Source organism: Neofelis nebulosa, chromosome 14 (genome assembly GCF_028018385.1).
Source record: "Neofelis nebulosa isolate mNeoNeb1 chromosome 14, mNeoNeb1.pri, whole genome shotgun sequence".
Lineage (NCBI taxonomy): Eukaryota > Metazoa > Chordata > Mammalia > Carnivora > Felidae > Neofelis > Neofelis nebulosa.
The window spans coordinates 72,770,911-72,798,665 of NC_080795.1; the positions used below are offsets into that span (position 1 = coordinate 72,770,911).

Here is a 27,755-nt window from a genome sequence, read left to right on the forward strand (position 1 = left end):
GGCTGAGCGCCGTGCTATATCCCTTGCTGTCTACATTATCACCTAATGTCTGTCTCTTCCTTTCGTGAGAGTTGCACAAGGCAAAGACCCCGGGCCATTCATCTTAGTGTGTTCAAATCATCCAGTTCATAGTTTCTGGATGCCTGGACTATAGCGTGTGCCGTCTATAGGGTCTGGTACAAGATAAAACACTCTAAATTGTTGGAAATCAATGCCGCCCCGGTCTTGGCAGGAAACATCAAAGCTCACAAAGCGCTTTCATAGGAGTTCAGTGATTTCATCCTTGCAATGATCCTGTGAAGGAGCCCCGATTCTTACTGCCACTTTACAGGTAAGGAAAACGAGAGAGAGGGGTCAAGCTATTGTTCTGGATTAACACCACGAGCAGTGGAAGACCCAGAGAAAGACAGTGTCCCTGATTCAAGATCAGTCAAGCACGGATGAACCTGGATGAATGCCTTTGCCGGCCCTTGTCCCCAAGAGCACAGGCGGGAGTGACTGGCTGCAAGGGGTTGGGCTGGGCAGGGTGCGGGGAGCACAGACCGCAGCCCAGGAGCAGAGCAATGGCACGCAGCTTCCTATGGTGCCGCATTCCCCTTGGCCTTGAGCAGCGGAGTGATCCCTGAAAAGGAGCCCAACTCTGCTTGATGGGTCAGATAACCTGAGGAATCGAACTTACAGAACTGCATCCTCCAGAGGGCTGTGATTTGGAGAAGAAAAAATGTGTTTATTACCTAGTACATTAGTTTGTTCAGGCTGCTCTAACAAAGCCCCACAGACCGGGTGGCTTAAACAACAAAAATTTCTCATCCCACGGTTCTGGAGGCTACAAGTCTAAGATCAAGGTGCTGGTCAGGGTCGGTTTCTCCTGAGGCCTCTCTCTTTGGCTTACAGATGCCATCTTCTCCCTGCGCCCTCACACGGCCCTCCCTGTGTGTCTATGTCCCAATCTCCTCTTAGAAGGACGCGGTCACAGTGAATTAGGACCCGTCCTAATAGCTTCATGTGAACTTAATCTCCTCTTTAAAATTTCTATCTCTAAAGAGAGTTGCATCCAGAAGGGCTGGGGGTTAAGACTTCGACATAGGAATTGTGGGAGACACAACTGAGCCCCTAACACTCATACTAACGATTTTCTGTTTAAAACAGAAAAGAGGAGACCCCAGCAGAGCCCTCTGAAACCCTTTCCATAGTTACACAGTTGGCCAGCTTGCCTCCCGCTTCCCCTAGGAGATGTAAATGCCCCTGTGATGTAAGGGCCGGTCACCAGGGGGCTCTTACCAATCATTCTCATGGATTCTAGCCCCTCCCACCCTCCAGCCTCCTCTTAGATTCAGCTCCCAGCCTCTGCCAACAACGAGAATGTTCCGATCGCTTATATAACACAAATAATGCTAATAATACCAGCTACAGCTACTGAGCCTTTACTGTGGGACAAGCGTGACACAGAGTGCTGCACACACATCCTCTCACTGAATCCTCACTTCCACGGGGTGTAGATGGGAGTTAAGATCCTGGTTTATTTGTGGGGAAACTGAGGCACGTAGAGGTTAAGTAACTTATCCAAGACCCGCGGTTGTGAAGGCACAGAGTTGAGGGGCGCCTGGGTGGCTCAGTCAGTTGAATGTCCAGCTCTTGATTTCGGCTCAGGTCATGATCTCATGGTTTGTGGGTTTGAGCCCTGTGTCTGGATCCAGGCTGGTGGTGTGGAGCCTGCTTGGGATTCTCTCACTCCCTCGCCCTGCCCTTACCCATTTATGCTCTCTCTCTCTCTCTCTCTCTCTCTCTCTCAAAATAAAATAAACTTAAAAAAAAAAAAAGACACAGAGCTGGAACTGACACCCAGGCAGTCGGACTCCAGAGCCCCCACCGTTGCTGCTACGAATGCTAACGTGAGTAAGCAAGCACCAGGAGGGTAGCCATCACCACAATAAAACAGTAATAATCAGGATAATGCCTAAGGGAAATGTCACCAGAACTGGAAACCAGATCCGGTAAGTCCTTCTGAATGGAGGGTTGATTTCACACAGGGTGGCTGTGGGAAGGGGTGTGGGGGAGGGTCTCTGTAAACCTCAAGACATATGACTTGAGTTCGGATCTTGACTGGCCATCCTCTTGGAGGCTGGACGGGTGGGACTGGGGTGGCGGGAGGCTCACCCCTCTCTGCCAGATGCTCTCTGGTGAACACAGAGGCCAGGAGGAACCAAACCCAGGGCCCTGGGCTTTCAAGTGCACCATGTGGCCTTGAACCCATAAGGTGCACCAGGCTGGACGGATCACTTCACATCTTCTTACCCAATTTGATTCCCACATCAGCTCAGCGAGGTCCGTAGTATCTCCCATTAATCAGAGGAGGATATGTGCTCAGAGACGTTGGGTAAGCCGCCCTAGGTCACACAGCTAGTTAACAGCAGTGATGGAATTTGTGCTGTGGGGGGTTGGAGGGGCATGGAAAAGCTCCAGCCACCTGCCTACACCTTTATTTTTTATTTAAAAAAAATTTTTTTTTAACGTTTATTTATTTTTGAGACAGAGAGAGACAGAGCATGAACGGGGGAGGGGCAGAGAGAGAGGGAGACACAGAATCGGAAACAAGCTCCAGGCTCTGAGCCATCAGCCCAGAGCCCGACGCGGGGCTCGAACTCACGGACCGTGAGATCGTGACCTGAGCCAAAGTTGGATGCTCAACCGACTGAGCCACCCAGGCGCCCCCTGCCTACACCTTTAAAGACAGCCCCAGTGTTCAACCCGCCCCAGTCAGCTGCTTTGAGTATGCTTGCTGTTACCCCAGTCATCTGCTGCTTGCTGTCTGGGGCTCCAAGAAAATGGCACTGATCGATGAATACAGAAAAGCTATTATTGTGCCACCCTCCTCTGGATTGAGGTACAGCTCTGGGCTTTCTAGAGGATTTTGAGCACATGCGCACTCCCTGCTCTGCCTGGATATCAAGCTGAAGACTCAGCCGGCTCTTTATCCAGGGAACCTGGGCCTGCCTCCTTCCAGGTCCTCAGTTTCTTATACCAAGTTAAGCCACCTCTCTGCAGGGGAGGAACAATGTCTGAGACCGGGTGACTTTATTAGTGTCCTCGGGTTTCTGTGCAAACGTCACCACCTCCGAGAGACCCTCCAGGGCCAGCCCCACCCCCTTCACATAACTCTCTTCTCTTACTCAGCTGCTTCCGTCCTCGGAGAAGTGACCACTACTGGGCACCTCTGAATATACATTCACTCACGTTCATGTCCATAACACATGCTCCGTATCGGCAAGGACTTCGTCGTCTTAGTTCACTGTTTGAGCCCCAGGATCTGGAACAACACCTGGCATATGATGTCTCTCAATAAATAACTTGCCGGGGCGCCTGGGTGGCTCAGTCGGTTAAGCGTCCGACTTAGTCGGGCTCAGGTCATGAACTTGCGGTTCGTGAGTTCGAGCCCCGTGTCGTGCTCTGAGCCTGGAGCCTGCTTCTGATTCTGTGTCTCCCTCTCTCTCTGTTCCTCCCCTGCTTACACTCTGTCTCTCTCTCAAAAATAAGGATTAAAAAAATTTTATTGAAAAAATACTTGCTAAATGAAGGTGTGAATGAGCGGGTGGGGCACTGGAATTACGAAGGAACGGAAAAAAATTGTAGGTGTGCTCCTAAAACGTGCCAAGCACCGTTGAGACGCTTTATGCATCAGAACTCACGGGAACAAGCCTTGTAGCAATTGGATTAAGTTGGGACGTACTGTCACTTTGTAGGTGAGGGAAGTGAGGTCCAGAGGGGCTCATCACTTGCTCAGTTACTGAGGTCGTGAGAGGAGGAGCTGGGATTGAACATCCAGCGTCAGGCTGTTGAGGGCAAGCACACAGCCTTTCCACACTGACCCCCCTAGCGCCAGGCTACGCGGGGCACTTGATGTGTTCTCACTCAGCTTCGTTCTCACGCTAAAGTCAGCAAGATTGGAACTGTTTCCTCAAAAACTGGATGAAAAAGTGGACTCAGAGAGGTTGGGTGAGGTGCCCGAGGTCACACAGCTGCTGAGTGCCACAGACGGAGTTCGTGCGGTATGGACTTCCCAGCGTCTGAGACACCCGCTCTTGCTAGTGTCCTTTCAGCAGCGAGCTGCAACGAGCGGGTGGGTTTCCCGGGACCCCGCAGTAGTCTGCCTGACACTGAGGACCCAGCCCAGGTGGCCTCATCTGTGACAAAGTCCCCGCCCCGGGGAGGTGAGCACTGTCCTACATCAAAGTCCAACAGAGTCCAGCCTCTGCTGAGGCTGCCAGAACCTCTTTGGGGGGACAGAGCCCGAACCGACTACACAGGATGTTCCCGGGGGCAAGGCTCTGTCCACTGCCCTGTGGCCGGTTGGTTTGAGTCCCTGCTTGTCACTGCCGCTCCTTCTCTCCCACTCATGCCCTAGAAACAACTTGGGACAAAACACCAGATTTAGCTTTGAAGTTACACAGGCCTGGGGGTGAATTCAAGCTTGCTACTCACTAGCTCTGAGCGAGCCTCAGTTTCTTCATCTGCGAAATGGGGATAATCATTATCTTTTTTTACCACTCACACCCGGGAGCCCTGAGGCGGCCTCGTGAAAGCTGGGACCCAAACGCATGTCCAAACCCCAATCAGCTTTTCAGAAGTCTGTATCGTAGTCCAGATTTGCAGCAAGAAGAGAAGCTAACATTACACCCCACAATAACAAGATACTGGGAGTTCCTGCAGGTCACAGAAGTCCTGCCTCTGTCACACACACACACACACACACACACACCCCATAGTTGTGCCAAACCCCCAGAGACAGCACGGGCTGCCCCACGGCTGGGGCAGCGCAGCACAGAGGGAAGAAATCCCAGGGGTTGGATTTGAGTCATAGCTTTGCTTCCATAAGATGAGGCAGGGCATGACCTCACTGAGCCCCAGTTCCTTCGTTGCTAAAGCGGGGTGACGAACTCTCCCCTTAAGAGTGTAAAGACAAGGGAAGGTCATTTACATCAATTGCCTATATCGGAACCTGGCCCGCGGCAGGTGTTCAGGAAACGGTACGTCCCCACAGCGTGAACGTTCTCTAGGCGATGTAAAATCTGAAGCCTTGGTCAAGGGTGAACTATTTAAACATTGAAAACTTCAAAGAAGGATGATGACGTTTTATCAAAAACGTCTTATATGATTGAGGCCCAAACCTGTCATTTGTTTTGCTCGGTGGAGGTGTGGCCTGGACCCCAGCTGCTGACCGGGGGGGGGGTCTCAGCATCTCTGGTTGGTTTCCTTCCTGTCGGGATAAAGCCAGTGAATTCTCTCTCCTCCCACCTGCTCCTCTATTACTCCATTGATTCGCTGTCTTCACGGAAAGGCGGCTTTCTTTTCATTTCTCTTCTGGTTTTCCCTCCGAGGGCTCCAGCCTGTTCGCTGCTCCTGCCGGTGGTCATAGCAGGCGCACATCTGCGTTCTCTCTGTTTCCTTGGCTTTGTCAAGAAGCTCTTGCGACAAAGCCCTTGACCTTAGGCGGCCCGGAGAAAGCCAGGCCCGAAGCTGATTCCAGAGAGCTTCATCTGTTGATTGAGGAGGGTGGGCGGTGCTTTGACGTGCATCCGGGAGATCTCCGGGACCCAGGTTCATCAAGACTATTCAAGCAGCAGCGTACTAACCCCCTTTACTTCTCTTCCGCTGGTCTTGTTGCGGTGACTTGGATGGGGAATGGACCCTCGGGATCTCTCCTCCTAGTCCTATCCTCAGGCAAGGGTCACAAACTCAAACGTCTTCAGCGCATCAGCAGGTGACATCAGTGGTAACATCTTACCACCAGAGAGGGAGACACCGGAGGGTCCATTCCATGCACACACATCAACATGTGCACAGACGTACGTAAAACTTACATTTCAACCCAGTCTCGCAATGGTGATCTCATTATGTCCATCTTACAGATGAGACGCCCGAGGTCGGGGAGGCCAGGCGCAAACCTCACGCACGCTAGGCAGCCTGGGTAGCCTGGCACTCTGGGGGTGGTAGCATGGTCTCCGTTCTCGTGTGCTGACGTGAGGACAACAGAACTCTCCCGGAGCCCGGGGCCAGTGTGCCCACCTCCACCCTCCCTCGCGGCCGGACAAGCCCGGGCTCACCTCGTTGTCTCGGTCTTTCTCCAGGAAGTGGCGGGCCACGTGGCTGGGTAGAATGTTCCGGAGCATGTTCTCATTGTGCTCCCTGAGCTCCTTCATCTCGTTGATCTCCTCTTTGGCCTGCACTCGCCAAAGGAAGTCCAGGCGGGCCGTGTACTCCAGCTGCCGGGCACGAGAGAGAAAGAGAAGGGAAACAGGTGAGCTCTCGGGGTACGGGCTCAGGGACGCAGCGTGGGACGCGGAGAAGGCTTCTCTGGAACCCATCACACACAAAACAGAGCCCGAGCCGAACGGTTCTGAGGGGCATTCTGCAATGCCAAGAGATCGGAGGGTGATCAGACTCCACAGGGCTGTGCACCTCCCCTTGCTACCATTAAGGTACCCGTGACTTTGCCACTGTGTGATTTACTGAGGATGCCTGGGTCGTCTACTAGACTGCAGGTGCTAGGAGGTCAGGGGTCCTCGTACCCGCTCAATGATATCCTCACCATGTAGCAACATGCCCTGTGCAGGACAGATGCTCTGTCAGTGTTGCTGACCCCACGAATCGGTTCCAATAACAGCCAGCGAACACTTAGATGGGGCTTCCTATGTGCCGGGGATTGTCCTGAGCAACATACATCTGTTCACTCCTTTCATGACACAACGGCCTCGACAGCGAGGTCGTCGGGATCCATCCTTATTCTGCAGATGAGTCAGTTAAAGCAAACGGGGTTTAGAGGGACTTGACCAGAGTTGCACCCGAGTTAGTGGGGAAGCCCGGATTGGAGCTAACTCCAGAGCCCACCTCCAGCATCTGAGCTCTTCATCACTAGACAAGAGAAGGGATGAGTGAGGTGACAATGGAAGGACCATGCACTGAGCTGGGACACAGAGGTGGCTTGGCTTAGAGTCCCGGTGCCACGTTTAAACACTGTAACCTGAACTCGTGACTCCATTCACGGATTCCTCATCTTTAAAGTTGGGACGAATACTGCTGACCACGCAGGGCTGGCAGCAGAATTATTCAGCAAGTTGCAGAGAAGGCACGTGGCTCACAGTAGGTTCTCAACGCACATCATTAGCTCCTTTTTGTCTCAGTGTCCCTGCACTGGAAGGTGGACAGCTTCTTTTCTGAAAGACTCTCACACACCGTATTTACCACAGCTTTGGGGATGCCATTATTTCCAAGTCTCTAACTGTAGAAATGACCCCTATGATGCCTGGTCGAACACGTGCCCTGAATTCAAGGGCTTGAAACATCCAGCTAGTTTCTCTCCTTTGTCTTACGTGAAAGTCTCAGTGGATGGTAAAAATACGGAAAGACAGAGGCACAAGATTATTCCTTCAGCAGAATTTGTAACAGCAAAAACTGGAAACAACCCAGGTGCTCATTTTGTTGCTTGAATAAACTTTTGTGTATGGCTATGAAAAAAAAAAAGGGAAGACTGGGGCACTTGGGTGGCTCAGTCGGTTAAGCGTCTGACTCTTGATCTCGGCTCAGGTCATGATCTCACAGTCCCTGAGTTTGAGCCCTGCATTGGATTCTGTGCGATGGCATGGAGCCTGCTTGGAATTCTGTCTCTCCCTCTCTCTGCCCCTCCCCGACTCCTGCTCTCTCTCTCAATAAATAAATAAGCTTATAAAAAAAAAGGAAGACTGTTTCTCTATACTCTGATGGATTAGTCTCCAACATGGAGAAAAGTGTGTATAGTATGTCACCATTGATCTAAAAATGGGAGCATCTACTTCTCCACACGCACGCACACACACACACACACACACACACACACACACACATATTTTTCTTTATTTATGGGAAAAATGAGGAATAAAAAATAAAATACAAAAACTCATTACCAATGAGATGAGAAAGGGAGGGAGTAGAGTGAGAAATAAGGAACGAATTTAAAGTTTTAAAATTATATCCTTTTTTATAAACCTGGCTGTTGTTGAATCATGGAAACATTTTACTTAATTATAAAATGAAAGAGATGTTTAAAAAGACTCCGTAAGAATAAACAAACAAACAAACAGTCAAGCAAATGGACCTACATGTATAAGCGCACTGGGAGGAGATACTCCAAATGTCTTTCACACAATAATTTGATGACACATTTGGAGAGGGAGATACTCTGAGCGTAAAAAGAACTCAAAAGGAATTTTAAAACTGTTTATAGCACTCATATTGTAGGTGGTAGTGTCTGTCTATTTTACCGTTAGACTACTGCATGTGAATTGCAGGATATAGCAAATGGGTAATTGCATTGCTGTCACTGAGAACTGGCCTTTCTGGGAAGGGAAAAAGGGGATGGAGATATAAAATGGATGGGTCTAAGCCAAAAGCCTGTAAGTATGACTGTGAACTCATGGTACTTCCTAGTTTTGCCCACTGCAAAAAAAAAAAAAAAGCCTAGAAATAATGAAAATCTAGAGCAATGGGCCTTCCTGTCGTGGTTTCCAAATATCGATTCCTACAAAAATGACCTTGCACTCTTGGCAGAAATGGCTAAAGTTTAGGGCAGAAAATGTGCAAGCCTGGAACATCTTTCAGATCAGAAAGTAGGTAGACCCCCGGAGACTACGGGCCTTATGTGACTAGGTTCCCTCGTGTCAAAGATGTGACAAATGAGCTTTTTAAAAAAAATTTTTTTTAATGTTTATTTTTGAGAGAGAGAGAGAGAGAGAGAAAGGGAGGAAGAGAGAGGAAGAGAGGGAAGGAGACACAGAATCTGAGGCAGGCTCCAGGCTCTGGGCTGTCAGCACAGAGCCGGATGCAGGGCTTGAATCCACAAACCACGAGATCATGACCTGAGCTGAAGTCCGACGCTTAACCGACTGAGCCACCCAGGCGCCCCTGATTGAGCTTTAATAAGAATGATGATTGCAGTGGATTGCAACACAGGAAATATGGCAGAATGCATCAGTCCACAACAACACTTAGGACACAAGACCTCACTGATCATCTCTGGATGGTGTTTGGGAACAGACTGGGAAACTTACAGGGAAGGCATTTATAGGGAAAGAATTAAGCACTTATCCTACTTTTGCTTTATGAGCTGTACTTGGAGGAGAAGGTTCTCCTTCAAATTGTATTCCAGCCAATGAATTACAGAGTATTGACAGAATTGAGATATCACCACCTATAAAATAAGTGAATAGAGGCTATTCTTGTCAATAGCTGCTAGCAGACAAAAAGATAAGCAGGTATTATGTGCCTGTTAACAGTTATTCACAAAACCAACCAATAATATAGTTTCGTAGAAAAAAACTGAACCTAAGTCTGGCCATTTCTAAATGTAACTACCAATAAAGAAAAAACAGGGATGCCTGGGTGGCTCAGTCAGTTAAGCATGTGCCTTTGGCTCAGGTCATGATCTCATGGTTCGTGGGTTCGAGCCCCACGTTGGGCTCTGTGTTGACAGCTCAGAGCCTGGAGCCTGCTTGGGATTCTGTCTCCCTCTCTCTCTGCCCCTCCCCCACTTGCACTCTGTCTCTCTCTCTCAAAAATCAACAAACATTAAAAAAAAATTTTGGGGGGGGCGCCTGGGTGGCTCAGTGGGTTAAGCGTCCGACTTCGGCTCAGGTCACGATCTCACGGTCCGTGAGTTCGAGCCCCGCATCGGGCTCTGTGCTGACGGCTCAGAGCCTGGAGCCCGTTTCAGATTCTGTGTCTCCCTCTCTCTCTGCCCCTCCCCTGTTCATGCTCTGTCTCTCTCTGTCTCAAAAATAAATAAACGTAAAAAAAAAAAAAAAAAAAAATTTTAAATTAAATTAAAAAAGGCTTAAGAGACATACCAACCCATGGCAATATGCGCATTTTATCTGCATTCCAATTTAAATAAACAAACTTAAAAATATAATTATAAACCAATTAAGAAACTGAAACACTGCCTAGAGGTTTTGACAATGTTAAAGAAGCACCACTTTCTTTTTTAAAGTGTTTAATAGCATTGTGACGAGGTTAACATTCTCTTATCTTTTGGGCGCATATTGAAGTATTCACAGATGAAACAGCAGGACGTCTAGAATTTGCCTCAAAGTGGTTGGGAAGGAGCCATGAGCAAAATCAATAGGGAGATAAGTGGGAAAAGACACATGAGTTAATGACTGTCGAAGCTGTGAGCTCATTATACCTTCCACGAGCTTTTGTATACGTTTGAAATTTTCCAGAAAAAAAGGAAAAAAGGAGGGGAGACGGCAGATTGCACCAAAGAATGCTGGTCTCGACCGTTCTGCTGTGTGACCTTGGGAAAGTCATTCCACTTCTCGTATTTTTGTTCCCCTTCTAAAAAATGAGGAGAGTCATCCCCATCACGTCTAGTTCAAGAGGCACGGATTATTATATGGATCTATGACCCGGGCCAAATCACGCGAGGCGTGCAAAAGAATTCTGGAATGCCTCAAATGTAGATTGGGAAGGTACTACCGCTACAATTCAAGGCAGCAGTGGATACGGTCTGATCGAAGCTGTGCTTTCACTTTTCCCCCCCTCAGATTCAAGAGCATCAAATTTTAATCTGTCGCATCGCAGGACAGAATTTTCTTATCCAAATGAAATGTTTTGTCATTCTCCTTAAAAATGCATGCTTGGGTGAAGCAGGAGACACTTTTGTATTTCTCTTCTGCCTGAAAACCTTTCATCTGGTTGAATTCAACTCAGAAACACAGGTAGGGGAGTCTGAAGCACTGGAGTCCATTTCAGCAAGGATTTTCCAGTTACAAGCAAGAACACACCTCGCGTTGGTGACCGCTGGCCACGGCGTTGAAGGCATGTCCATAAAGAGACTCTCTAATCCGGGGTGCCGGGGTGGCTCAGTCGGTTGAGCGTCCGACTTCGGCTCAGGTCATGATCTCGCGGTTTGTGAGTTCGAGCCCCGTGTCTGGCTCTGTGCTGACAGCTCGGAGGCTGGAGCCTGCTTCCGATTCTGTGTCTCCTTCTCTCTCTGCCCCTCCCCGGCTCATGCTCTGTCTCTCTCTCTCTCAAAATTAAATAAACATTAAAAAAAAAATTTTTTTTAAAACACTCTTAAGTACAGCTCTGTCTCTTGAGAAAGCAGGTCTCGTGCAGGCAGGCATCACCTATTACGAAATTTCTTTTCCAGTTTACTAAAAATCTAGTGGGTAGTGCCCCTACTGTGTGCAAGGTGTTGGGCATACAAAGATGGGTGAAACTCAGTCTCTGCCTCCCCAATTGGGAGAGTCTCTGTCTCTCCCAATCAACATTGCACCAGCATTCTTCTCAAAGCTAGAACAAGCCAGGGGCGCCTGGGTGGCGCAGTCGGTTAAGCGTCCGACTTCAGCCAGGTCACGATCTCGCGGTCCGTGAGTTTGAGCCCCGCGTCAGGCTCTGGGCTGATGGCTCGGAGCCTGGAGCCTGTTTCCGATTCTGTGTCTCCCTCTCTCTCTGCCCCTCCCCCGTTCATGCTCTGTCTCTCTCTGTCCCAAAAATAAATAAAAAACGTTGAAAAAAAAATTAAAAAAAAAAAGCTAGAACAAGCCATTCTAAAATTTGTATGGAACCATAAAAGACCCCAAATAGCCAAAGTAATTTTGAAGAAGAAGACCAAAGTGGGAGGCATCACAGTCCCAGACTTTAGCCTCTACTACAAAGCTGTAATCATCAAGACAGCATGGTATTGGCACAAAAACAGACACATAGACCGAAGGAATCGAATAGTGACTCCAGAATTGGACGCACAAAAGTATGGCCAACTAATCTTTGACAAAGCAGGAAAAGATATCCAATGGAAAAAAGACAGTCTCTTTAACAAATGGTGCTGGGAGAACTGGACAGCAACATGCAGAAGGATGAGACTAGACCACTTTCTCACACCATTCACAAAAATAAACTCACAATGGATAAAGGACCTGAATGTGAGACAGGAAACCATCAAAACCCTAGAGGAGAAAGCAGGAAAAAAACCTCTCTGACCTCAGCCGCAGCAATTTCTTACTGGACACATCCCCAAAGGCAAGGGAATTAAAAGCAAAAATGAACTATTGGGACCTCATGAAGAAAAAAGCTTCTGCACAGCAAAGGAAACAATCAACAAGACTAAAAGGCAATCAACGGAATGGGAAAAGATTTTTGCAAATGACATATTGGACAAAGGGCTAGTATCCAAAATCTATAAAGAACTCACCAAGCTCGGCACCCAAAATCAAATAATCCAGGGAAGGATGGGCAGAAAATATGAATAGACACTTCTCTAAAGAAGACATACGGATGGCCAATAGGCACATGAAAAGATGTTCAACGTCGCTCCTCATCAGGGAAATACAAATCAAAACCACACTCAGATATCACCTCACGCCAGTCAGAGTGGCCAAAATGAACGAATCAGGGGACTATAGATGCTGGAGAGGACGTGGAGAAACGGGAACCCTCTTGCACTGTTGCTGGGAATGCAAATTGGTGCAGCCGCTCTGGAAAACAGTGTGGAGGTTCCTCAAAATATTCAAAACAGATCTACCCTATGACCCAGCAATAGCACTGCTAGGAATTTCCCCAAGGGATACAGGAGTACTGATGCAGAGGGGCACTAGTACCCCAATGTTTGTAGCAGCACTCTCAACAATAGCCAAATTATGGAAAGAGCCTAAATGTCCATCAACTGATGAATGGATAAAGAAGTTATGGTTTATATACACAATGGAATACTATGTGGCAATGAGAAAGAAGGAAATCTGGCCTTTTGTAGCAACGTGGATAGAACTGGAGAAGTGTTATGCTAAGTGAAATAAGTCCTACAGAGAGAGACAGATACCATAATATGTTTTCACTCTTAGGTGGATCCTGAGACACTTAACAGAAGACCATGGGGGAGGGGAAGCAAAAAAAAGAGGTTAGAGAGGGAGGGAGCCAAAACATAAGAGACTCTTAAAACTGAGAATAAACTGAGGGTTGACGGGGGGATGGGAGGGAGGGGAAAGTGGGTGATGGGCATTGAGGAGGGCACCTGCTGGAATGAGCTCTGGGTGTTGTATGGAAACCAATTTGACAAGACATTTCCTATTGAAAAAACAATGAACACGGTGGTTTGAGCAGACCTGGGTGGTGAGCAGGAAAAACACGTGGGAGGCATGGGCGGTGAGTTTTTAAAAAGGAAAATTCTTCAGCATTTGCTTAAGAGACGTCAGTGGACTTGGAAATGCCATCTCTCTCTTGAGTGTTACCAAAGCACGAGAGAACTGGCTCTACGAGAAGAGTACTCGAGAACGAACACATACCGTTCATCAGCCTTGGGCCAGGCTCTTAGCACATCACGATGCCTAACACTGGCCCAGCTCTCGCCTTGGCCCAGGCGGTTCCAGGCACTTCCTACGTCTCGTCACACAACTCAGCAAGGTCGGCACTTTATTTAGTACCATTTCGCTGGTGAGGTCATCCTGTTCATTTTACAGGTTACGCACGGGCAGCTCTAGGGGCTTGAATTTCTCCATGTCACCCATCCTCCAGTGACACTGCTGAGATTCAAATTTAAGAATATTTGGTTCCCATGAAGGCACCATCAGTTGCACGTATGACTCTTGGTTTCAGCTCAGGTCATTCTCTCACGGGTTTGTTGGATGGAGCCCCTCATGGGGCTCTGGCACTGATGGTGTGAAGCCTGCTTGGGAGTCTCTCTCTCTCCCTGTCTCTCTGCCCCCCTCTCTCTCTGTCGCAAAATAAATGAATAAAAAACAAAGGAGAAGATTTTGTTCCGACGCTTGGGTCTTCCCTTCGAAGCCACACCGTCCCAGTGCCTGTCTTTATCTGACCAGGAGGTGACTGGAGACCTTATTAACCTCTGTCCCTGTGCATAGACTACACATGGTTCCTCTGCTATAAATGGAGCCCCCGAGGCAAAGTCCACACCTCGGGGGCTGCAAGTGAACCAGGCGAAGCAAGAGGCACCCGACCGCTCTCTCCTGTCCAACATTTAGAACATTCACCTGCCTCACGGGAGGAGGAAGCGACGGCATATCACCTCGACGTATGTACAAGATGAAATTTCCTAATTGCTCAGTTACATAACGCCCTCAGTCCCTCTGGAGGCATATAATTACCCATGCTCCCACCGGGCTGGCTGCTGCGTACCAGGCATCAGTGGGCATTATTCAGCCTTAAAAAAAAAATCGAGGGCCGCTGAGTCACAAAGGGAAACTGGTGGAGGCAGGTAGCAGACCCAGGAGGCAGGAGGAGACAGACTTGGTTCAGATAAACAGGACCCTGGCAGAGGACAGAGAAGTGATGCAATCCTGCTGAAAGAATCTTCTAACAAAGAGAGGCAGGGACATGTGGTGGAGAGGTAATGGACCCAGGTAACGGATTCCTGCTTCTGTCTGGTTTTCCTTATTGGTTTTATGACCTCGGATGACTTGGGACCAGACGGATAGTAATATTTTACCTGCTTGTCTCAGGCTTGTTTTCCAAGTAAAATATCCATAGCTTACCATTTTTGAAAGCTTCTTTGTGCAAACCACGGGTATAAGTATATTATAGTTATGTTCTCATACAATATTATAACAACCCCATGGAGTCAAAAATGTTATTATGGTACCCATTTTACAGGTGGGAAAGTTGAGACTCGAAGAGTTACGTAAATTGCTGAAGGTCACATGGCCACCATGTGACAGAATGGCGGTTTGAATACTTCTCTCCCACTCCAGAGCCTGGATGCCTGTAACTGCTACCATTATGGGATGTGACTATGTAATTTCAGAGCCTTCTGAAAGTTGAAAATAAGAGGGGGGACGCCTGCGTGGCTCAGTCCGTTAAGAACCTGACTTTGGCTCGAATCATGATCTCACAGTTTGTGAGTTCGAGTCCTTCATGGGGCTCTGCACAGATGGCATGGGGCTTACATTGGGTCCTCTGTCTCCCTCTCTCTCTGCCCCTCCCCAGCTGTGCTCTCTCTCTCTCTCTCTCAAAAATAAATAAACATTAAAAATTTTTTAAAAATAAGAGGGAAACATATCAGATGTCACTTGACCATGCAGACCCTCGCTATGCACAAATATACTACTACTTTATGCATAAACTTAACACGGTTAGGTTGTCAGTTTCCCAGGACAAACGGAGAACAGAATAAATTGAATCAGAATGTTGAAGGGGTGTTGGAGAAGGAGCATTGCCAGGGCACAAAATAATTCCTTAAGGTGACAGAGGAGGAAGGAACATCTTTCTTAATTTGGGATGAGGACTCTCACTTCAGAACTTGCTCTGTCTTAATTAGCTCTGAGGGCTGCTCATTTGTCACTTTCAAACCTGGGACGGGGGCGGTGGGGGGAGCATGGGTATGTTTCTCTGTCTGATCCTCTCCTCTGACTCCGTCTTCATAGCCCTCAAATGGGCTGCCACTTGCACGTCCGACTAAGTTCTCTGTAACTTCTAGAAGCCATCAAGACATGGAAGATATGACCCCAGCTCTGACAGATCCAGAAATACCTCACTACAGGAATTCTGGAAACGGCTAGATCTCACCGTGTGCCTTATTGTTTTGCCATAAATCCGGCTAAAATCTAAAACCAAATCAAAGTCCCGCTGCAGGATTGAATGCCCTGGGCCGTTGTGTTGGTGTGTTAACTTCTTTCTGTCTCTCTCCAGTCTAGAGAAGCGGAACGGGGGAGGTTCTGGAGAAAGATCCGGGTTTGACTTCTAGTTCTCCTGCCAACTAGCTGAGTAGTGTGACTTTCTTCACCTGTAAACTACCAAATCCCATTGTTGGAAGGGTTCCACAAGATAATAAAGGCACACACCAGTCACTTGATACATAGCGACTCCTCCCTCCTCCTCTTTCCTGGCCAAGTCCTTATACTCCTCCTTTCCTCCCTTGACTACATTTTCCCTTCCCCCTTATCATACATAACTTTATATGTATTTCTAGGTTCTCGGGGTTTGGGGCTGTTTCAGGGTTTCTCAGGGTTTCTTACCTCCCTGTTTCCATGGCGACTTCCCAGGGCTCTGTTTCTATTTCTGCTCTAGCCCAGAGCCTTCCTGTTTTGTTTTTCTCCTTTCCTGGTTACTTTTTTTTTTTGAAAGGCACGCAGACCACAGAAAGATGGACCGGGATCTAGGTCAGGGCAGGGGAGCTGGCAGGACCTGGAACTACCAGGGAGGGAAAATCTCCCCAGCCTTCGTGGTCTGAGTCCACATGGAGAAGTCCTACTGGCCACAGCAGGCAAATCTCCAAGGCGGACCTGGTGTCAGGCTCCCGTGCAGAATCGTTTCATGCGGCTCCAACTCTTGAAGTCCTCAGACAGCCTGACCCACACATAGCACGTCCCTCTTTGCGTCATTTGGGTTCTTCTCTCCTCCGGGAGACTGGAACCTTTGGGGCCAGGGATGGGGTTATGTACAGAGCCAGCCACAGTGCCCACCCCAGACCCCAGCGGAGCCGAGGCTCATAGGGAAATGGCATCAGAACGGGAGGCACTTGCTTTGCTTAAGACAAAGAAGTAACGAAGCACGTCCTATACTTTTGTAAGGCACAGGGCCAACGCAGCACATGGTAATCGCCACTGATTCCTCAAGACAGCCCTATTCAGGTGTTGCTATCCTATTTTATTTTATTTCAAATATTTATATATTTTTGAGAGACAGAGAGAGAGGAAGAGGGAGAGGGAGACAGAGGATCCAAAGCGGGTTCTGAGCTGACAGCACAGAGCCTGATGCGGGGCTTGAACTCTCAAACTGTCATCAAGACCTGAGCTGAAGTCGGACACTCAACTGACAGTGCTCCCCCCCCCCCCCCCCCCACGTCCCTTTATCCTATTTGAGGCGCGTAGAGGAGGTCTGGGCTCAGGGAGATAAGTCACTTGCCTGAGGCCACAAACTGCGAGTCAAAGGCGGGATTAGAACACCAGCTCAGCCGACACTCAAACCCGCCTGCTTATCTAGCACAGCACACAGCTTCTCCAGGGATGACCGTATCCAGGCAACGGAATTAGGAGGGATCCTGGTTCGCCTCAGGCAGAAATTGAAAGTTTTTTTGTTCTTTTTTTTTTTTTTTTTTTTTTTTTTTTAAATAACTGTGATCTCTTTGAAAGAGATTTACCTAAAAGGCATTAAAACCACCCGGCTTGCCAAATCATCTTTGTCGGCTTAGCTTTTCATGAGGTGGGCTTTACGAGGAATCGATTGGTTAAGAATCCCAACTTCCTGCAAGCGGCTGAAGGTCATTGGCTCCAGGGAAGGGCAGAGGTCTTGTAGGCCAGTTTCACGGCGGTGGGAAATGCCAGGTAACAGAAGGGAGTCGGTGCTAAGTGTTGGATTACCTGCTGTCCGTGGTAGAACACGGCAAGGAGGAACATGGCCATCAGCAGCAGTGACGCCTCCTTGGTCCCCAGGAAATCTCTGTTGGAAGAAGAAAGGCAAGCGGTGACAGGGTTACAACCACGGAGGGGCTCCAAGGAGACTCATTAGGAAACTAGGGTTCGGAGAGGACAGGGGTAAACAGAAAGGAGCGACTATTTCCTGAGCACCCACTAGGTGAGAGGGGCTGTGGCCCCGAGGGTTTCCCCATAGGCTAACTCAGAAATCAGTTGATTCCCAAGGGTAGGAAGTCACTTCGGTCACACCCGGCGGATGAATCTAGAATCCGGCATCTCGACAATGTACTCACATCGATAAAAATATCTTCCCTTTGCAGAACACTTCCAGACTTCAAAGAGCTTTGAAACTTTGTCACAAAAATCCATGTGAAGACAAGGATCCCTTCCTTTTTCTTTAGATGTTTTTCTTTATTATTTTTTTAATTTTTTTAATTTTTTTTTTTTTAATTTATTTTTGAGACAGAGCATGAGCATGAGCAGGGGAGGGGCAGAGAGAAAGGAGACACAGAATCTGAAGCGGGCTCCAGGCTCTGAGCTGGGAGCCCAGAGCCTGACACGGGGCTCGAACCCACAAACTGTGAGATCATGACCTGAGCCAAAGTTGGACGCTTAACCGACTGAGCCACCCAGGTGCCCCTAGATGTTGTTCTATCGAAGAGAGAGGGACGTGATGCTGACGATGTGGCTTTCTCTGTTCTAAGTGCTTTCACTTAGATTGTTTAGATTCTTAAGGCAGTTCTGTATGAGCTGGACACTATTTTAATCTTCCATCAATTTTTAAAATTCTTCTATCAGTTCTGTGAGTCAGGTACTGTTATAATCCCATTTCAATTCTTCTATCTTTTAATAAAGACTTTGTTCCCTGTGCATCATCTCCTCCTGGACTGACACCCCCTTTCCTCCCCGCCCCTGCCAAACACTCCATTTAGTCCTTGTTGGGGCACAAGCTGCCCCAACAGGTGTCACCGGTCTGGTCTGTCCCAGACTTTCCAGAAGACCAAGCTGGAAGGCAGCTGAAGACGGCCAGTGGCAAGCATGTGTTTAAGCACCGATGTGACTTTCAGTCATCCAGGGAATTCAGAAGTTCTAAGGAGTCCCTTGTTTGATTCCAAACGCTTTCTGTCTTTCATTTCAGCCCAGCACAAAGCCTTTTCCAGAACAAGCTAGGCCAGGAGGCAAAGAGTTTGGAGGAAGCAACATCAGGCTTGGAATGTGGACACTGGTGGCTTGTGGAAATAAACAGTCCCCTTGACAGGCTTCCATTGGCCAGTGAAGAAAACTCAAAATAAAAATGTTTTAGACAAATTGTTTCCAGGGACCTTGGGACTTGCTTTCCATCACCTCCTGGTTCTTCTACCAGTTTTCTTCACCTCAGGCGATGCTCCCCTCATCCACTCACCCAGGTGCTTGAGCCAAATATAAAAGCAAACCTAGGAATCAGCCCTCACCACCCCAACATCCAAATCATGTCTGCTCTTGCGCCCAAATATATCCCCAGTCCGTCCACTCTCTCCATCTCTACCTCCAACACCCGAGTACAGCCACCATAACTTCTGATAGCCCCCTGGCATTGCCCCCCACCATCTGTTCCTACATGGTTGCCCGAATATTTTGTCTCACCAAACCCAGATCATGTCACTCGTTTTACTGTCTTCCAACTACAAGCACACGTGTGCTCAGGAGTAACTTAACTCTGAGGGTTAAGGACACCAGGAGCCATCAAAGAGGAGATGCAGTGTTTAGATGGAGGGATAGAGTGAACACTGATATGGCCCCATCTGGGAAGTCTCCGGCCTTCCCTTTTCTTTTCTATCCTCCCTGGAGGTGAGCAGGGTAGCATTGGGCTCAAGAAATGGAGACAAGAACTCAGCTCCCAAGACCAGTTTCTCATCTAGCTTTATGTAAAAGACCCTCCCAGCTGATACAACTCTTCATATAGAACAAGGACTCAGGAACAGAACTGTTCTTTCTCCAGGGCGGGGGTTGGGGGGGGGCGGTTGTCCATACGAGGACCCAGGGGATCGGGACGTCTGTGGGCTGGAACAAGATTCAGATTCATGGATTCCTAGTTCCATCTGCTTTTCCTTAGAGATAATATGCTAATAATAGATGGTACTCATTATCGTGTCTCTTCCCTACAGCCCCAGTGAAGCACATAATTATTGAGCCCCAATGTGTGCCAGGCACACGCTGGGATACGGAAAATGAAGACGACACATTGTTTTTGCCCTCAAGACGGTCCAGTAAAGGAAAGGACCAAACAGAGAGTACGTTCATAACACAATATACTTCATTGTCAAAATATAGCCTTGTTGCCATGGGAATCCATGGGAAGTGAAAGTAACTCAGGATGGATGTTCTGGGAATTCAAGAGCTGGGTCTTACAGGATGATAAGACTTGAGGAGGAAAAGATGGGACTGGCTGTCTAGGTATGGGACATCGATCTTGTTCAGCTAGTTTAATAGCTGCGAGGCTGAGTCTGAATGGGAGACATCCTGTGTTTAACTCCAACTTTTGCTCTGACGAGCACTTCTGACATCCTTTTCTTGGTCATGTGGAAGCCTTTTGTAAGGCCTCCAATTTATCACTAACAACCTGCTTCCAAGAGAAAACACAAATGTCTCTTGAAAGCAGTGGTTGGCGAAAAATAGATGACTAGATTGAATTCAGAAGCAAAGAGAAAATGATTATGAATGGTTTCTTAGTCTTTAAGATGTATTTCAGACTGAAGAATTACAGTCTGAGTAAAGACGGCAAAATGTTCAGAGAAAGTCAGCCAGGCCAAGCAACATCCAAAAAGAACCATCATTTAAATTTAGAAGTAGGGGTGCCTGGGTGGCTCAGTCGGTTAAGCGTCTGACTTCAGCTCAGGTCACGATCTCACGGCTTGTGGGTTCAAGCTCCACGTCGGGCTCTGTGCTGACAGCTCGGAGCCTGGAGCCCGCTTCGGATTCTGTGTCTCCCTCTCACTCTGCCCCTCTCCCACTCCCACTCTGTCTCTGTCTCTCTCTCTCTCAAAAATGAATAAACATTGAACAATTAACAAACCGTAAAGCTAGAAGGAATTTTTTGTAGTTCTTGTGATTCTTTGAAGAACTTCCAAGAGAGCCAAATGACCAACATTTGTATGAAATTATAATACTCTGCTTGGTATTGGGTGGCAGAGAAACCGAGGGCGTTTGAACTAATTCATTTATACTAATAAAATCACGGTATTAATACTATTATCTTCCTATGCTAACAGAAAGAGGCATAATTAAGTGAAAACACATGTAGAAAATGTAATTCTCCAGGGCTAGAACAGTCTTTAGAGATCATCTTATCTGATGTCTCATAAAAATGAGTATTTAGTTTGAGGGTTACTTATTACAGAAGCATTTATACTAGTTGTAGTCAAATTGGAAGCTAATGCAAATTACAAATAAGAAAATAAAGGTAGTCCTGAAGCCTACCACCCAGAGAAAACAACGGTTAATACCTTGGAGCCAACTAAATGTCGCTCCATGCAAAAACATGCATGTTTGCAAATTTAGGACTGTATGGTTCGTACGATTTTTGTAACCTACTTTGGCACTTAGTGTATATAATGAAACTAATTCCATGTAATTACATACTTTACCACGTGAGCTGAGTGGGTCCATTCTATTTCATATTATGTGATGTAATATCCCTCGGGTGGCTCTCATTTTATAGATCTAAGGTTGAGGCCCAGGGAGAAGCTACGCGTCCAAGTTCGCACAGCTGATTTCTATCAGAGTCAAGATGCGCGGTCACATCTCAAGCACCAAGTTCAGAGCTTTAGCGATTACGTACCTGAGGCCAAAGTTTTGGTTTAGCTATGAGTTCCCATTTCCCCCTTTTGAAACTCAAAATACACCACCAGTTGGAACTGATGCTTTATTCTGTCCCCAGACTAGTGGCTGCATCGGCTACGTGCTGATTTTGTGTCACGCCTCTGATAGCACTCTACATACCTGTTGCTCGCCCTTTGTCACATCAACAATTAAGTACCATCATCCCTCTTCCAGTAAAGAAGAAACCGAGGCTCAGGTGTTAAACGATTCAGTCTAGTTCACTGATCTGGTGCGTGGGGAAGCCCGGCTGTCAATCCACACCTTAGTCATGCTGTCTCAGGAGCCACTGTGCCCTCCTATATGCACTTTCTTGTACTTTCTTGCCCCTAAGCTCCTTGAAGATAGAAACAGTGTCTTATTCGTCTGTGAATCTGCAGGGCCTAGAAGAGGTGGGACACAGAAGTGCTCACTGGGTGGGGAACGCTTGGTTTAAGGGTGATGGTGAGCAAACATCACAGGGTTGTGGAGAGCAGACACTTGGCTTACGGTGACTCAGTGGTACAATATGATTCCAAAGGAGCTAACGTTCCTTTCAGTCCCTCGTGTATTTAATGTTTCACCCAACAAGTCTTTAATTGGACACCCACTGCCAGATACCTCACTAAGTGCCAAAATATAAGCATGAGTAATGGTCCTTGCCCTCAAATGCTCCTACTCTAATGGAAGAGGAGGACGTGAAAAGTAATGATGGCAACACCAAGGGAGAAGTGCAATGAGAGGTTAGGCGCACAGGTTAAAAGCGAGGAACGCTCAGAGGGGGCATTACTGCCCTTGGGCTGGACCTTGAGAGGCATGGGCTGGGAATAAGGAGATGCACGCGTCCGGCAGAAGCCCCCTGGGCGGGTAACCAGCCTGGTTTCCTATGGCTAGAACACAGGATGGGTACGCTGTGGCCTCTGGAGCTACAGAAGGAAAAGCCTAGAGGAGTCATGGGGGCCAGACCAGGATGGCGGGTGGAGTCCTTGAGAAACAGGTTGAACTTTTAGCTTCGTAGAGGCAATAAGGAGCCCCTTAAGGGTTTTAAGAAGGATAATGAGTTCACCAGATGGCTCTGGTGGCCTTCAGAGGGGTGCACTGAGAGTGGAGGCTGGGAGATCAGTTAGGCGACCGCAGCAATGAGAGTAACGACCTTTCTAGAACTGTAGCGTTTGCAGCGTGGAGGGGGCAGATGGGACACTAATTGCTAGTACTCATCAAGTGCTTGTTCTATGCCAGGCCTTGTGCCAAGTTTCCATGATCACATTTGAGCTCTCTGACCCTTCTACTCTGGACCAGTGGTTATTGCCCCCACGTTACAGATGAGAAAAGCCGGGCTGAGAGAGATGGTCACTTTTCACGAATTCCCTTGGGATCCCACAGCTGGTTGATGGCAGAGCTGGGGTCTGAACCTAAGTCCTTTAACCCCGAAACTTGTACTCACGTGTGTTATGATAGAGTACTTCTCTGCAAGGGCTGCTGACGAACGGGAGTCCCCAGGGATTGATAAGATATTGGGGGAGAGGGTGCCTCTCTTGTTTTGGGTTCAGCGTCATCCACTGAGACAAGGAGTTGTGCAGATGGGGAGATGCCTGTCTGAAGTATGTGGGACCATCTCTCTGGAGACGCTGCCCAGCCACCCGGTGTAAGGTTTTCTGCACTTCTCGTGACCGGGGCACCCGACCCCCAGGAGCAACCCGCAGAATGCCCCCGAACCATCATGAGCAGGCTGTGGGTGACAACGAGATACACAGTGGCATCTAATGAACTGCTGACTTCCACCGTAGTGGAGAGAGAAGCCTGAACGAGCAGTTTCCCGCTCCTCATTAGTTTAGTTCCTTTGAAAGCAAAGTGGGAGTCAATACAATCCTAGCCGATAACCGACCTTGGCACAGGAAGAAGCTGAGAAAAACACTCGGACACTGGCAGCCTTGAGCCTGGGATTACGTTTACGTTCACAACCCTACTTAACAATTTCACTACAAGTTTTTGCTGAAGACCTCAGATCAGGGGCGCCTGGGTGGCTCAGTCGGTTGGGTGTCCAAATCTTGATTTCAGCTCGGGTCACGATCTCACGGTTCCTGGGTTGGAGCCCCGCGTCGGGCTCTGTGCCGACAGCTCGGAGCCTGGAGCCCGCTTCGGATTCTGTGTCTCCCTCTCTCTCTCTCTCTCTGCCCCTCCCCCTGCTCGTACTGTGTTTCTCTCTCTCAAAAATAAATAAATAAATAAACAAAGACATAAAAAAAATTTAAAAAAAGAAGCTGTGCTCCCCTTTGAATGGCTAAGTTGTAGCTGGTTTAATTTTATTTTTACCACAAACGTGGCTTATTTTGTTCCTACATGTCTTTACCCTCTGTTTGGCCGCAGGACACGGGTGGCCACTAACCACATTACCTAATTTGGAACTATTCTGATGGTCTTTGAACCCTGGGCATCCGGTGGGAGTTTCTTCAGCTTGACTTAAAAGAAGTTTACGCGATATTGACAAAGGTGGCCGCTGGAGCCAGGAAGACTCGAGTTGGAATCCGGGTCTGTTCCTTACTGGCCACGTGCCCAGGATAACTGTTTAACCTACCCAAGCCTGAGTTCTTCAGACGGTTGCCATGGGGATCAAATATACATACAGTGTCTGATGCATGTGTGCAGGAGGCACAAATTAGTGTCTAGAATTCACAAAGACCCTCTGCGAATCCCGTAAGAAAAAGGCAAACAGCCTAACACGTAAAGCAGGCAAAGGATATGATCTGACAATTCACCGAAAAGGAAATCCAAATGGTGAATAAGCAAACATATAAAATGCACACACTTAGTCATGATCAAGGAACTAATGAAAATAATGAGACACCCATAAATGCAACAAGAATTTTAAAAGTCTAACGACAGTGTGGGTGGCAACCAGAAGCAACGGGACCACGGCTTGTGAGAGGGAAACTGTTTTAAGCACGTTGGAGAGCAAATTTCGCAATATCGTAAAAGTGGGAAATGCGGATGCCCTACAATGCAGCGAGTTTACTTTTGAATAGAAGTTCCAGGAGAGGTCTTCGATAATGGTCACTGAAGCATTTTTAAGTAGGGAAAACTGCTAACAGCCTGAAAGTCTATTAATAGATCAAAGGATAAATATATTTTGGTACGTTTGTATTATATAATAGGAACATATTACAGCTGCGGAGATTGTGAAAGCTGTCAACAGAATTACATCTGTAGACATCAACCCACACGTAACTAAAAAATACAATACTGCGTGACAACAAAATAATTTTAGAAGTAATTTATAATACAGACATAACTAAATATATATTTAGAAAACCTGGGGGGCGCCTGGGGGGCTCAGTCGGTCAAGCATCTGACTCCTGATGTCGGTTCAGGTCATGATCTGAGGGTTGTGAGATCAAGCCCCGCGTCAGGCTCTGCACTGAGTGTGGAGTCTGCTTGGCATTCTCTCTCTCTCTTTCTCTCTCCCTTTCTCTGCCCCACCCCTACCTCAAAAGAAATGAAACAAAACAACAACAACCACAAAAAATCACAGATGGGTAGGGTACGCATTAAGTGCATTAGAAATTGGCACGTACGAGAAAGAGAGGAGAGGAATGCCGGGGAAGAGAACTTCAGCAAAATAGCTTAAATACTTTACCCTTTTAAGAGTGCAGAAGTAACTACGACTCGTTATTAACACTGTTTATGCAGGGGTTGGTTCATAGACGTTCACCTTATTAGGATCATGCACATTTTCTGAAGTTATTTGGGGGGTGATCTTGGCCTCATCTTTTTCTCATTGGGTTGGCCCCTTGTGGTCTCAGTTAGCCCGGTGCCTCCCACACCAGGGGAGAGTGGTCTCTGCCACTTCCAGCTCAGATAAAGCTCCACACTGCAGGTGCGGAGTCTGCGTGAGGGGCAACTGGCTGTCACCAGGAAGTTCATCCAGAGAATGAGCTGCGACTCACGAGAGCCAGGAAAGGGCTGGAGCCGATGGAGAAATTCCTCTCCCTTTCTCCGCCCTGAGCTGCCTTCCCCCCCCCCCCACCCCACCCCACCTCACTGCCCATCCAGAGACATTCCAGCTGAGTGTCTCTCCTCAATCTCTTCACAGTCCACGTGGCCATAGAATACCTCGTCAGCTTGCATTTGCCTCCTGCCCTCTTCCCCTTATTTTCACTGCCCTGGGGGTGTACCAGCCCTTCAGCCTTGTCTCAGGCTCTGTTCTAAGAAATCTAGGCTGAGACATTTTTTTTAATGTTTATTTATTTTGGGGGGGGCGGTGCAGAGAGAGAGAGGGAGATACAGAATTGGAAGCAGGCTCCAGGCTCCAAGCTGTCAGCACAGAGCTTGACGCAAGGCTCGAAATCACGAGCTGTGAGATCATGACCTGAGCTGAAGTCAGGTGCTCAATCTACTGAGCCACCGAGGCGCCCCTCTTTTTTGGTACTTTTTTGTATTTCAAAAACAATACAGTGCAAGGAGCATAGTAAGTGCCCGACGCACAATGTCTGCTATTGTTAATACTGCCCCAGCCAAATTATAATCAGATCCTGTACGTCTCGGAGCTGTGAAACTGGAAGGAATTGCAAATTATTGGGTGTGGAGGAGACCGGAGCTCCTATTTAGTTACTATTCAGTCCAGTCTATAAAGCTGATGTTCAGGATTGGAACTGGGGATGCTGCTTAGACTGGTAGGCTAGCGAGTGCCTGAGCTGAGAAACAGAAGTCAACGTCCAACAGTCCCCAGGTTTTGGTGTCTCCATCTCAATCACTTTCCCAATGGCTCCCTTTCCCACTGGGAGTCTGAGCACTTTTTGAGCACGCAACGGCGGGCACTTACTCTCCGCTGTGGTTTAGGTTGTCATAGCGCAGGAAGAGGCCCGCGTAGACGGTCTCAGTCAGCAGCGCGTAGATGGCAATCATAATCAGCAGCACGGCCAGCTTCAGGACAGAGTTCAGGCGGAGGAAAACCGCACAGGTCACCATGGCCAACACCCCAGTGAAGACGAAGTACTGGGAAGAGAGAGAGGGGAGGTGGTCAGACTCAACAGGAATGTGGGAGGCTCGCTCTCCTCGGCATGGGTGCTCGGGGCGGTGGGTGGGGGGGTGTCTCCTGATACAGATGGCCGCTGAGCACCTCCAGTTGGAGACCTCGGGCTGCCCTCCTGTTCAACAAGCCTCCAAGAGAACTCATCAGTGCCTTACCACCACCTCCCAAGCCTCTGTTCCGTGGTGTTTGGGGACCATTTACACCAGCCCTAGGCCAGAACGCTCGGTCTCTTCTCTGCTGCCTTTCTCCCCCCCCACCCCCCATGTTCCACAGCCGGGCCACCCCCAGTCTGCAGACTCCATTCCCTTCATAGAGCTCACATCCATGCAGTCTCCCCTTCTGAGCTCTTTCCATTCTGGTTCTGGAACGGTTTCGGCAGCTCTGTCTCCTCGCGGGCCTTGACCCTCACTGAACACACGTTGGCTTTCTCTCTCCAGAATCTCTAACACACGCCTCATCACCCCACTCCTCGCCTTGAAGGCCTTCCCTGGCCCACCATTCCCTCAAATGGTGTTCTCCTTGCTGAGTGGGAAGCTCACAAGGCCATGACGGATCAGATCTCCCTTCACTGTCCAAACCCAACATAGGCTTCGGCCTCACTGTCTCCTTGCAACTCCCACAGCTGTTTCCGGACCCTCCTGGGCCCCCGCTTTGCACCCCACAACTTCTTGCTCAAAGCTCATTCCTGTGACTTAGCCTTTCTTCTCTGACAAGGGTGAGCTCAGGTGTCCTTGCCCCTGAGAAGTCTTGGTGCATATCTCCAGGTGCCCTGGAAACAGTCTCGTTCCTCCACAGCACCCCCCCGCCCCCCGCCCCACACCCAGGATAAGGTCTATCTCCTTATGTTACAAGTAGCTGTTTAAAGGGCCAGTCTGGGGGCGCCTGGGTGGCGCAGTCGGTGAAGCGTCCGACTTCAGCCAGGTCACGATCTCGCGGTCCGTGAGTTCGAGCCCCGCGTCGGGCTCTGGGCTGATGGCTCGGAGCCTGGAGCCTGTTTCCGATTCTGTGTCTCCCTCTCTCTCTGCCCCTCCCCCGTTCATGCTGTGTCTCTCTCTGTCCCAAAAATAAATAAAAAAACGTTGAAAAAAAAAAAATTTAAAGGGCCAGTCTGGCACCACTCAAGCTAGAACACAGAGTGGCCCCCACGGGTCAGTCTGCCCAGGCAGATTTCAGCCTTCCAGAGGACACTCCCCAGAAGCCTATTTCCCTTACAGAAGCAGCTCATTGTATCATTTTGGATGAACAGGTTCAGATTCTGACTATCCAGTGGGAAAAAAGAATAAAACCGGCATCATCAAGGGCCACTTGATGGCCGTACTTGGATCTTTCCACACTTTTTCTCTTGCAATTTTCAACGTAACTGGCCAGGATGGGCATCGTAATTCCCATTTCACAGGTGAAGAGACTGAAGCTCAGAGAGCTCACGTAAATCGCTCGAATTCTCACAACTGGCAAATGGCACCCAGGACACCCGGATGCATCTGTGCACGTCCCCGTGA

General features: G+C 48.4%; 1 protein-coding gene across 3 annotated transcripts in view; it reads right to left on the reverse strand.

Annotated features, from left to right (window-relative positions):
• ADCY8 (adenylate cyclase 8) overlaps nucleotides 1-27,755 on the reverse strand; it is a 226,175-nt gene that overhangs the window by 14,095 nt on the left and 184,325 nt on the right. For all 3 annotated transcript variants that reach the window (XM_058699093.1, XM_058699092.1, XM_058699091.1), the window contains 3 exons: nucleotides 26,047-26,219; nucleotides 17,340-17,418; nucleotides 6,102-6,260 (listed from right to left, as the gene is read on the reverse strand). In XM_058699093.1, coding sequence (XP_058555076.1) covers nucleotides 6,102-6,260; nucleotides 17,340-17,418; nucleotides 26,047-26,219 — 411 coding nt within the window. The remainder of the gene's footprint in view (nucleotides 1-6,101; nucleotides 6,261-17,339; nucleotides 17,419-26,046; nucleotides 26,220-27,755) is intronic.